Genomic DNA, 11,704 nt, shown 5'->3' on the forward strand with positions numbered 1-11,704 from the left:
CTCTGACTTTCAGGTTCCCCTTCTTTCACAAGCACACCCCTCCCACAGCCACATACACAGGTAACTCTTGAGTGCATGGCAGTATCTCCATTAGAGTACGGACAACAGAGTTAGGGCATCAGTGCCCTGGATGGGAATGAGAGCTGTCTAGGGGTTATGTACACTTTGGATGTAGAGTCTCTACTTGAAAATGTTTTTCTAAGTTCCTACTTAAAATCTTGCCTAGCATTCACATATAGACTCTCACTTTACTAAGAACAGTTGAAGTGTTTGCCTTTTATTCAGAAGACTTGCTCCATTTCCAGTAATACTTTTCCATGTCCTTGAAACCAGACAGACTCTAGTCTCATAACAGCACCATCAGTCTATTACAAAAAAACCAAACAAATCAAAACCAAAAAAGTTCCATGATGTGATACAGTATAAAGAAACAAATACAGCTAATACATTGCAGAAATAAACATCTACATAAACTCAAGTAAGTTGCTATAAAACTGGCAGTATGCAATGAAGAGATTGGTAAGATTACCAGGTCTGCTAGATCTTTAAACAAGCCTACATAGGCTGCAACTATATTCTTGTGCTGTTTTTAGGCATGAGTTTGCACTCAGAATCTAGCTACCTCAATTATCCACACTGGTGGGCTTTCATACAATTCCCCTACAGGCAGCAGCATGTATGCAAGTGCCTCCAGCTACCTGCCCACTCAAGCAGCACTTGCAAAGCTGTGAAGATGTATGTAGCCTATTGCTGTCTCTTCTCTATGAATATGATATTGCAGGGTTTGTCTGCATATGCCTGGTTAAGAAATAAAACACAGTCAGTTGTGTACTATAACACCTTAAGTAACATATGGAATCTTAGATTTTAGAAAAATATTTTAATCATCAGTTCACAAGTAAAAACTATCGCTATTACAAAACATCTTGTAATACTACAATACCTAGCTTGGAAAGAGTTTTGTTCTTATTGCTGTTGCATTTAGTTTTCAGGAGCTGTGTCAGCATGAAGGTAGCAGTGGGCTTTCCCACTTGTCATAGTCAGCTTGTAAGGGTATTCATAGGAAAGTGCATCTTCCTATTTAATCCTCACACAATTTTCACATGCTTAGGCTGGCTGCCCTGACTTTCCCAGACATGTACATACTCGACATCTGACACTATGCATCAAAATCTCACCCAACTTTGTTTCTTACAACAAATTTCACTTGCAGTCTTTATATAAAACATTCACTCCAAAAAGAGTGAACATCAGCATTGACACCACCTTAGCTACTTGAAAACCCTATAACTGTGTTCTGACAGCTATCAGATATTAACTCATTCATTTCATTCTGTTTGGTTTCTTCCTTATTCTCATGGTTAGGTTGCTGTTTCGAATTTCCAGCTTTTTTAGACCTTCTGAGGAAAAACTTTGTCAGTAAGTAACACAATTCAGCCACATTTAAAAGAATGCAAATGCTGGACACAGCAATCATGAAAATGGTGAACACCGTCTTTTCAGTAGGTCGGGAAACAAAGCAGTCTACAGTGTTGGGGCAGGGCCAGGCATTACACTTCATTAAGCGAGGCATTCGGAACCCATCGTACATGAAATAAAACGCATACATGAAGACAGCTTCAAAGATCAGTCTGAAAAAGATGCTGCTGGTGTACGTCCACCACAAGGAGCCCTCAATACGAAACCTCTGTTTCCTGATTTCCTCTATGTCCTTGAATTCACATTTCTGGTCTCCTTTTCTGAACTGCCTTTTCTTCTCATGCCTCCTGTAAGCCACATGCATGGCCACCAGCAGAGCAGGTGTGGAGACAAAGATCAGCTGCAGGGCCCAGAGTCTGATGTGAGAGATGGGGAAAAAGTGATCATAGCAAACATTTCTGCAGCCAGGCTGAAGCGTGTTGCAGACAAAGTCATCTTGTTCATCTCCCCAGACTCTCTCTGCAGCCACAACCAGGATCATGATACGGAAGATGAAGAGGACTGTGAGCCATATCTTCCCGATACTGGTGGAGTGCTTATTTACACCTCCCAAAATGGTATGCAGAGCTCCCCAATCCATTGTCTTGTTTCAATCCTCTGACCTAAGACAAGACAACAAAACTAAGATTAATCAAGACAGGAAACAAATACCAGCAAGCATATGGTTTAAAACAAAGACAATATCATAATTGTAGCATATTCACTGGATGTGGTAACATTTTGTTGACGCAGTGGGCTTACCTACAACTAGTCATAAATGATAACCTAATCACATATCAGCAGGTAATATTTCATACTGGATTACACACATGGCACCATGTTCATTTGACTCCTAGGTGTATTTGCCAATGACACATTAAGTAAGGAAGACAGACAGGAAAGCGATAAACACAGCCTTAAATGAAAAGATACAACTTCTAGTAGCTTGATAACAGTAACAAAATAATAGAAGATATCAATCAAAAGTAAAGTAGATATGTTAAAAATGTGTTAGACAGAGACTTCCTATGTAAATCAAGGCAAATTGGTTTATCCTTTTCTCTATAGTGTAACTAATGATTATTTGTACATAACAGTGAAGACAGACCTTGAGTTTAAAAAGTGTGACTGCATTCTTAGTCAAAGCAAACTCTACACTAGCTTGAAGCAAAGAAGGTAAAATTTTGGTCCTTATCCATCTCGAGCTGGACATTTTAAATCAATGCTTAAGATTCATACCAAAATTGTTTTTCTTTACACTAACTACAAAAAGGGCCTAGGGTAACTGGATAACGACTCCTTCATTGTGAAATACCTGTCAGGTTGGGCTTTTTTTTCCCCCTCATACCACAGCCTTCATTAGTCTGGGGATTAGATTAGGGGAGACATTTCAGAGGCTGGCAGAATGCTATAGTCAACATTTGAAGAGTTCAGACAAGCCAGAAGTAGCTCAGAGACTTTTACAACAGAATCATATATTTTCCAGCAGGTGAGTTTCAAAGTACTATGACTGTAACAAATTAAGGATTTCACTTTTTGGTCTCCTCCAGAACACCACAACTGTCTGGGTTTTCACAGCTTCCACGAACAGCTTTTCCACAGAGAGCATTCAGACGCATTTCAGCCCATCTCCCCCCACCCCTCCACTCCAGATGGATTTACAAGTTAGTTTGCAAGCTAACTCTGTATGCAAGAAATTGGCATTTTTGGTGCCTATCAGCCAGGACCCTCTAAGAGTGCTCACAGATCTCTTGGCTCTGAAACTGCTCATGAAGGATTTTATTTCACAACTTGGTTAATTTTTTTGTATCTCAGAGCCCATATTTCTTTGGCATTTACAGCACAAGGCAGCAATAAGCAAAATAATTTTTTCAAAGTTGCTTTAAAGACCAGCTACTGGCAAAAAGGTCATCATATCAATCACAAGATTTTCCTGACTGTGAGCTGGATCACACTCTGTGAGGAAGAAAATGACGACACTACTCTGTAGTTGTCTTCCACGTCACACTCCTATTCTGAGTAATGTCAAAAAACTTCCTAGTTCACGGTGAGTTACATATAGTCAGTAGGCCACATTGAGTATCAGTCAAAGTACACAACAGCTCAGAGAAAATGAGGACACTTAATTGTTACACAACACAATGGGATCTTTTCCTTGAGTTACTGGGATTTAAATGTAATCTCCCTTCACTAGTTCCTCAAATTACATTTCCCTCATATCCTGCTGGTTGACTGTGTGGGGTTATACTCCAGGAGGTGAAAACCGAGGGGGAGATCCAAGATCTCCTCCAGATTGGAAAGAACTTTTCCTGAGCCTCCTTTAGGATGCACAATCTATATGGGCCATCTCCTCTGTATATGGCTGAAACCAGCCCTGAAACAGACTTACCTTGCTATCCTGCTAGGTTACTTTTTCTATAAATAAAGAGTCTTTTTTCATTAGCATACTGTTACAGAGTCTCTGTAGGATAACAACCCTATGAGGACACAGGAAAGACCCTTAATACAAGACGTATCAGCTGGATTTTTAACTGTTTCCACCCCTTTTTCTGTCGACTGATTGATGAAAATTCTTTCAGAATTTCCTTGGCAATTATTGCTGTTTTAAACAGAGACAGTTACAACTTTTTAGCATTCTGTTACTATTATACACATATGGCAATTACACTACTTATAAAATGACACTACAACCAAGTATTACAACTAGAAATACTTATGAACATTTGAAAATAAATCCTGTAGAAGACTGGCACCATGCAAACTGTGATATTACACACACTATCCACCTATCCTGTAACTCTACCAGAGTCCTTACTTTCTTCCCAGTCATTCCATCTTCTCCCTGCCTGTCAACCATCCTCTTAGAGGAAAAAGACTGAAGTGAAACCTGTGTATCTGCTCCAGATAAGCCCTGTTTCTTAGCTTCACCTCTCATTGCACACCAGTAATGCTACCATTTTGTTATAGCTTAACATGGATTTGTTTCCTCCTCCCTGTGCAGAAGGAGATTCAAAATACAAGTTCACCAGTGTGTAGTTAGCTCAAGAAGCTCCCCATGTCCTGTTTTCTCTTAAGGTTCTCCTATAGTTCATCTCCTGTGACTTCATGAGGGCACGTTATAAAACAGGTGACTTGTCCACAAATTCTTCCCAGAATTTGGTTGGTTTGGTTTTTTAAAACCTGATCCATTTCATCCATCAGCTTATCAGCACAGAACCACAAATCATCTGAAAATGACAGCTTCATTAAAAAATAGGAAACAATGAAACCACCACTAAAAGAACCCCAGGTTGCAAATTGCAAAGCATGGGTAAGAATGAGCAGTCGGTGGGAAAGAGGTGTTGGAAAAGCTTTAATGCCGAATATAATAAACACTCCTCTTCATCTGACTTGCTCCATCTACTCAGGGAGTATATTTGCTAGTTAAGTCAAAAAACTGTGCTTCAATTCTCACAAAGACATACCTGTATCTGGATCAAGAAAGAAGAAAAAGTCACCATACTTCGAAGAGGCAGTCTTTTTCCCAGAGTCTCTTGGTGACTTCTCCTCTCCTTTCCAAAAAAGTCGTTCACATCTGCCCAAACATTCCTCCCTTCACCCTTCCCACATACCTTACCAAATCTTCCAGCTATCTTTTCAGCTTCTCCTGCCACTGCTCTTCCCACTGCCTACTGAGCAAGTCACCAACCTTTGCTCCTTTTTGCTCACGGCCTCTCAGGCTTGTTTTGACATTCGTAGAGAGTTATATAACTTCTGGACTACTCCAGAGTGCTACAGGCACTGATAAGACACCACTAAAAGCTCACTATCTTCTCCCTGAAAGATGGCACTTCTAAGATTGTAGTGTACCAGGCAGCCTGAATGCCATCCAAATACTTTGGCCACAGTGTTTCCTACTAGCTCGCTTTAAAAAGTTCTCCTCAATGAGATTTAGAGGATCCAATGAAGACAATTCAGACACTGCCAAGATGTCCACCACTCTCCAACACACACACACAGTGATCCAAGCAGAATTTAAGTTAGCCAAGTATGGCCCTTCACAGTATTAAAGCCACCAGTGTAGATCACTCCAACTAAACACTCAGTCAAGGCTACCTGTACTGATATGATGGCTCATTTACTCTTTACTCACTCAAAAGCTAGAGCCTTGATCACACATTATCTTTCTTTCAAATACTTGCTTCCCTTTTCACTAGCAAGAAAAATATTAACTGTCTTGCTGACCAAAGAAGAAAGCAGGAGAATTACACCCCTTTAATGGATTGGTGAGTCCTATTTATATAGAGCCAGTCCAGATATTATTTCTACATGAGCAAATCTTATTCTATGTGAGCAAATCCTGCCAAATGCTTACAGAAATAATAGTATGTAGACAGCCAATGACTTCTCTAGTTTGCTGGTACAGAACATTACAAGAACACATTAAAGACATGAAAGCTTAGGTGAATTTTGTGGAAAAAATGTAAAGTAGCAATGAGGATAGGGATTGGTTATAAAGGAAGGAACTGGGGAGAACAGAAGACAGCTGAAGTTAGCAAGGTTGAGTAACTAAGCATTTAGAGTAATTTCTTACAGGGGAGTGGATTAAATATTTAATTCTCCTTCACAAAACTTGTAACTGGGCAAGAAAATAAGCTTTTCCAAGCCTCCACATAGATATCTGTTCTACTACCACCAGCACCTTCTGTTTCATTTCAACAATTACAGGACTACAGAGGGCTATGGTTGTTACAGTTCACAGTTAAAAACAATCATAAAAGATCACCATGCTTGACTAAAAAGTTAAGTTACAAGCGAAAATTGATCATTCAGTTCTGTATGATCACACAACATAGCCACATAAGCAGGTGATTCAGTTGGGGTTTGTTTTTCCTTCTTGTTGGTTTGTGGGTTTTTTCCCACTAGTAAGCTAGACAGCAGCAAGAGAAGAACTACAGCTTAACTCCTTCTGTAGTTCTCCAGCTTATGGGCAGTATTTTGAGCTCTGTGCTGCCATGGCTGGACTGCCTTCTACTTTAAAGCTAGCTCCTGTAAGCCTACATTAAACCGCAATCACAGCACAGTGCATACGCCCAATGAAAATCCTGCAATTCACAACACTAAGGACAATCATCACTGAGCTCCCCTATTTATGAGTACAGCTGGCTTGTTAACAGACACCATTTTCCTTTGTTATAGATTGTTATACTGGAAAATTATTGCTCACTGGCTAAATCCACAGCTGGAATACAGTGAAGGTGTAAAAACAACAGAAGATACATGTCTATCACATACATATATGGTACTTGTGCTATAGGATATTACAAACAAAAAAAAAAAGTAGCCATAACCAAGTATTACAATACCTGTTTATACTGCAGGAACATCTAAGAGTGCCATTCAAAAAGAGGTCCACAGACCCCTAATTTATGCATAAAATCAGACTAATATTAAACCATTCTCATCTTCAATTTCGATATAAATTTATTTACTGTACTGGATTTACACAGAAATTTAGAGGGTGTTCCTAATGATTCCACTTCTATCAGAATTTTAGTGTACAGTGTACCAGAAGTTTGGTGTGACATTCCATCACTTTCAGCAGTGCCTCTGGATACTGATAAAAGATCAGCTGACTGCCAAGACAGAAGTCACTTTATCCCATGTGCGAATGTGTTAACCAAGATAATCTTTAAGCAAAAAAGCACTGGTCTCAAGTGTCCCTCCCTGCCCTCCAAGCTGGGGACAAAGGTAGCTCACATACCCAAGAGTAACAGTTTTATGCAGAACTTTTTCCATAGAAAAGCTTCAGAACATCTAAACTAACAGATGCAAAATCATTACCAAAATTATTTTATGACACAACTTAGCACAGTAAGTACTGCTGCATGTTGAGGTCCAACATGCATTCAAATGTGCTGCTGAGACAACTTTCCCTTCAGGTGTTGATCTCAATAGCTGCACTGGAGCAGTGGCTCACAGCGGGGGAGCTGATAACCAGCATCGAGGTGTCCTAGAGCTGCATAATGCCGTGTCATTACTCAGATCTGAGGAACAAACTAGTCTGGGTTTCAGCAGTTTTGCATTAGCATGCCTCCACCCTGCCAACCTGGCATCTAGTTTACAGCAAGCACTTAATTGCCAGTGTGTAGATTTTGTTTTTCCTATTGCTAAGTTAGTTTTGGTTCTGTACTACAAGAGCAGCAGCACCGCCAAGGCTGAAGCAAGGAAGCTTCTAATAAATACAGATTAACATCTTCCAAAAGACAGCATCCTTTTATTTCACCAGGAAAGGCTGGTACACAGGCTACAGCAAGCACTTGCTAATTTGCTCAGACTTCCTACCTAATTTGTCAGTCTGCCCCATGCCTCAGTTTCCCAGACATTACCCTAAAGATAACAAAAATCTCACCATCTCACAGGGCTATTCTCCTGAAATGCTCCACTGCAATTACAACCTTCAGAAGCTCAATGGACCAAGACAGATAAGTAGCAGCTCAAAGCTAGAAACACAGAGCTTTAGTTCAATCATCCAGGATATTTCTCACATCTGAAAAAGAATGCAGCTCCCTACATTGCTATGGCTTTAATGCAGAGTTCAAAATGCAAGAAGACAAAGCTTTGAACTTAGGCCTTGGCAACTAAAATCCTTTAACAGGTAGCTTCCAGCTATTTTAAATTTACAGCAGCATATTAAAAGCTTAAAGGAGTATACAGCTGGATGACTCTGGAATACCATCAACTCCTTTCCTAAAAAGCTGAAAAAGATCAAAGGAGCAGCCTAACAACCACAAAAGTCTGTGTAAGTCTCTCTAGTAGCTCTCAAACTTTGTTCTGAACACCTGTCTCCAGATCAGAGTGGAAACTAGGGAGGAGAAGAGTCATGACAGAGGGATTACAGTATATCTGATTTGACACAAGAACAGGCAAAGACTAATTGGGAACAGGAAACCTCTGACAGTTGCAGGTCTGAACACTGCAGTCATTGTTCTTTCCTTCTACTCAAGTTTAGGAAAACAGGAGGCATTCTTGGCTCTAATTAAAACCAGCATGAAATCCAGAGAAACCCAACAGATTAAGACCCAATTTGTATGTAGTTAAATGTTACTTAAAAATTATGCTACTCAAATATGAAGACTATTTAAGGGTTCAGTTTTTGCCCACAACACCCTTATGACTGTCCCATATTCGTGCCCTCATGCAAGTTTTAAGTCATTTTCAAAGGGTGCTTGGAAACATCCATACCTATTTCCCAATCTGCAAGTGTAACTAGAGATTACTATCCTTCAGAATGTTCTCTGCACAAAATTCATTCCACTCGTACAGAACAGGAAATCAGAGGTCACACTTGAAGGTATAACGAGATGGCACAAGTCCTGAGAGTTTAGCCTGTCTCAGCCATTTTCCCCTGTAAACCTTTCCTTCAAAGTGTGCTTTAAGCTTCTTTGGAAGAAAGTCAAATTCCAAAGGACCATGTCTCCACTGATACAAGTGTCCTATTTTCCATATCTTAAAGTTTTAGAGATATTGTGCCCCACATCTGATCATCAGAGTAACTTTTTAATGTTACTTTTTATTTTCATTTTTTAAAGCCTGTTACCTAATTCCTATTTCCATCCTCCTACACCTAGGCAAATGTCTACATCCTCTCTACAAGTCTCTCCTTTCCTCTAAAATTAATAAGGCTGTTTTCTTTCACACGCAGAACTCATACCCTTTTGGAAACACTAATTAAACTTATAAACACTATCGATTTACACTGCACTGCAGCTTTTCCTTGAGCATGTATTTTGTTATTTCATTTATCAAGAGTAAAGTCAAAAGCAACTTTTTTCTTTTTAAAACTCTGTTACAGGAAGAAATGCAGGTGCAAGATAAGGAATATAATTAGTTTCCAAATTCTTTTTTCAACTAATAGGAGATGGGCTTCTCTTTTTCCACGTTCCTGTTGTTTTGACAGCACATTAGCTTACCTCATATATTATCACTTCAAGCTTTTCCTTACACAAACTAGTGTTTAGCCAGGCAAGACTCACAATTCTCCTTTCAGATACCTCATCAGTCATCATTAAGTAACAATTAAATCAGCAAGAAACAGAACAAGGGGAAACATCAAAAGAAAAAACAGCTTCAACCCACGCTCCTATTTCATGCAGTGTCTGGGACCACTGATTTAACTGGAACTGTTCACAGGAATCAACTTGCAAAAGCATCCTCTTTACTCACAAGTACCCACTGAGGTTATGCTGTGACTGTTACTGCTTGCATGTATAACTCTTAAGTGCTGTTATCTTTCCAGCTACTAAGATAGTCTGCTGTAAATTTTTCAACGCACAACTACTTTTTTTGCACAAAATAAATGAGGCTGCCCAAACAATCTACCTGGGTTGTGCATCAAGGGATGCAAAGCAGCAAAACTGTCAGAGGCCCCAGAGGCCCAGCTTCAGCAAATTGAGAGAATTAGCTCTGTCAAGACAGAATCAATCTCTCTAGAGAAGCATGCTAATTCATGGGGTTTTACTGTTCCATTTTTAAGCTCTGAGATATGTAATCCTACCAATTATGAGACTGACAATTCTGGGGACCATCTGAAGTCTCCTTCATGTACATATGATACATGCAGAATAGATGTAATCTCATGGCTCTGGAAATGTGCTGAAAAGCCCACCTGGAAATTTACATTACAATGTCTAGTTGACACATTGAGGTACCGCCTTCTCCCAGGCTGAGGCTTGTCCCACCATTGCTTTGTTCTCTAATGCAGATCTAACCCAATCACACGAACATCCTGTTGCCTACTGTCTTTTCTCTAGGGCTCTTCAAAGGATGTATCCGGCAAGTAGAGTTTCCAAGCTAAGCAGCGGAGGCCAAGAAACGTTAAAAATTACCTAACTCCTCAACAAAATCATGGATGAAAATATATTTTATTCCGCTTTTGACTCAGTGTACACATGTATCCTGTGGTGATCTCAGACCAAATCCAGACCCAAACCCTCACAGTATTTTATACAGGACACAGCCATTAATCATTAAAGTCATAAAACCTGGATACGTAAGAGCATTCTTACAACAAAAGACAACTTCCTTCTTGCAACCCTCTGCCTGTTGTCTCAAGAGTTTTCCCAGACTACATGGTGAAAACGAATAGGGTGCAAGAAAAAAAAAAACATTTCCTCTGCTGAGAAAAGGGGAGAGATTCTTCAACATGAGAGACGGCAAAAGAAACCCCCAGTCTAGGAAAACCTGATGATGGAAAAGCCGGTCATGCCCAGAACATGCCCAGCTACTAGCTAGTGCCAGGAACTAAGCAAGCACTCCTGCCCTTACTCCAGCATGTCCTTTGTGATTTATTTAAGGCCATAAGTACTCTTTCTTTGTGCGATCTTATCCAGCCCCGATACTCAGAAATACATTTATTCCTGACTCACACCTCATTTCCTATTCTCCCTGTAATTCTAAGGAATGTTTCCAGCGTGTGATCAGACACTTACAGGACCTGTCAGTTTTACTGATGCAAGCTGTTTACCTTCCCGCAGCTCTCTTCACATCTGTAGGCGTGTCGCAAATTACCTGTAATTGCAGGAGCCTTGATTTTGCTTAGTGTCGTAGCTGGCCGTACGTACTTCACATAACGCGCTTACAGAGAGCTGCTGGGAGACGAATATAAAGATTTCGCTCTAAGTTAAACGCGTAACCAACAGAGACACCAGCATTCCCAAACAAAACTGCTCGCAGGGTTGAGAGCACTCCCCCTGACGCTGAAGCCAGGGACGGGAAGCGGAGAGCGCCCATGACGAGCAGGGTAAATCCTGCCGGGGCAGGGTAAATCCTGCCGGGGCAGGGTAAATCCTGCCGGGGCAGGGTGGGCAGCGCACACGGCGGCTCCGCGCCCAGCCCCGCTCCCTCCCCGGCGGGCAGCGCCACCAGAGCTCCCGGCTGCGCTACCGCGGCCCCGGCCCCGCGCTGGAGCGCAACAAGTGCGGCCTCAGCTGCCCGCTGGGACCTGCCCAGGGGCACCTGCCCTGCCCCGCCGCACCCCTTCCTGCCTTCCCTCCGTCCCTGCCTTCCCTCCGTCCCTCCTTTCCCTGCCGCGCCCCTCACCTGCCTCAGCGGCGGCCGCTACTGCTGAGGGGCGCTCAGCCCGCCGGGAGCTCCCGGCGCCGCGGCCGGGCTGCGCCGATCAGCGTGGCTCCGCCGGTGACTGCGGAGCGGGCGGCCCCAGCCTCGCCGCCCCGGAGCTTTAAGGTCCCTCCCCGTTCACCTGCCG

At 41.7% G+C, this 11,704-nt stretch overlaps 1 protein-coding gene across 6 annotated transcripts; it reads right to left on the reverse strand.

The window, feature by feature from the left end:
* Positions 1 to 256: 256 nt before the first annotated feature.
* Positions 257 to 11,667, reverse strand: LOC107213325 (gap junction beta-6 protein). 6 transcript variants are annotated; one of them, XM_015647645.3, is made up of 3 exons: positions 11,539 to 11,667; positions 11,008 to 11,084; positions 257 to 2,081 (listed from the first exon to the last, which is right to left on the reverse strand). In XM_015647645.3, the coding sequence occupies exon 3, from the start codon at positions 2,057 to 2,059 to the stop codon at positions 1,268 to 1,270; it is 792 nt and encodes a 263-aa protein (XP_015503131.1). In that variant the 5' UTR covers positions 2,060 to 2,081; positions 11,008 to 11,084; positions 11,539 to 11,667; the 3' UTR covers positions 257 to 1,267. The 6 variants fall into 6 exon arrangements, with proteins under 6 accessions (XP_015503131.1, XP_015503123.1, XP_015503140.1 ...); XM_015647637.3 differs by having other exon boundaries at positions 11,008 to 11,087; XM_015647654.3 differs by having other exon boundaries at positions 10,964 to 11,087.
* Between the last annotated feature and the right edge of the window lie 37 nt (positions 11,668 to 11,704).

Source organism: Parus major, chromosome 1 (assembly GCF_001522545.3).
Source record: "Parus major isolate Abel chromosome 1, Parus_major1.1, whole genome shotgun sequence".
NCBI classification, from domain to species: Eukaryota; Metazoa; Chordata; class Aves; order Passeriformes; family Paridae; genus Parus; species Parus major.

What these genes read in the sequence shown, in the direction of transcription:
- LOC107213325 (XM_015647645.3), bottom strand. Translation starts at nt 2,059, where the DNA reads ATGGATTGGGGAGCTCTGCATACCATTTTGGGAGGTGTAAATAAGCAC.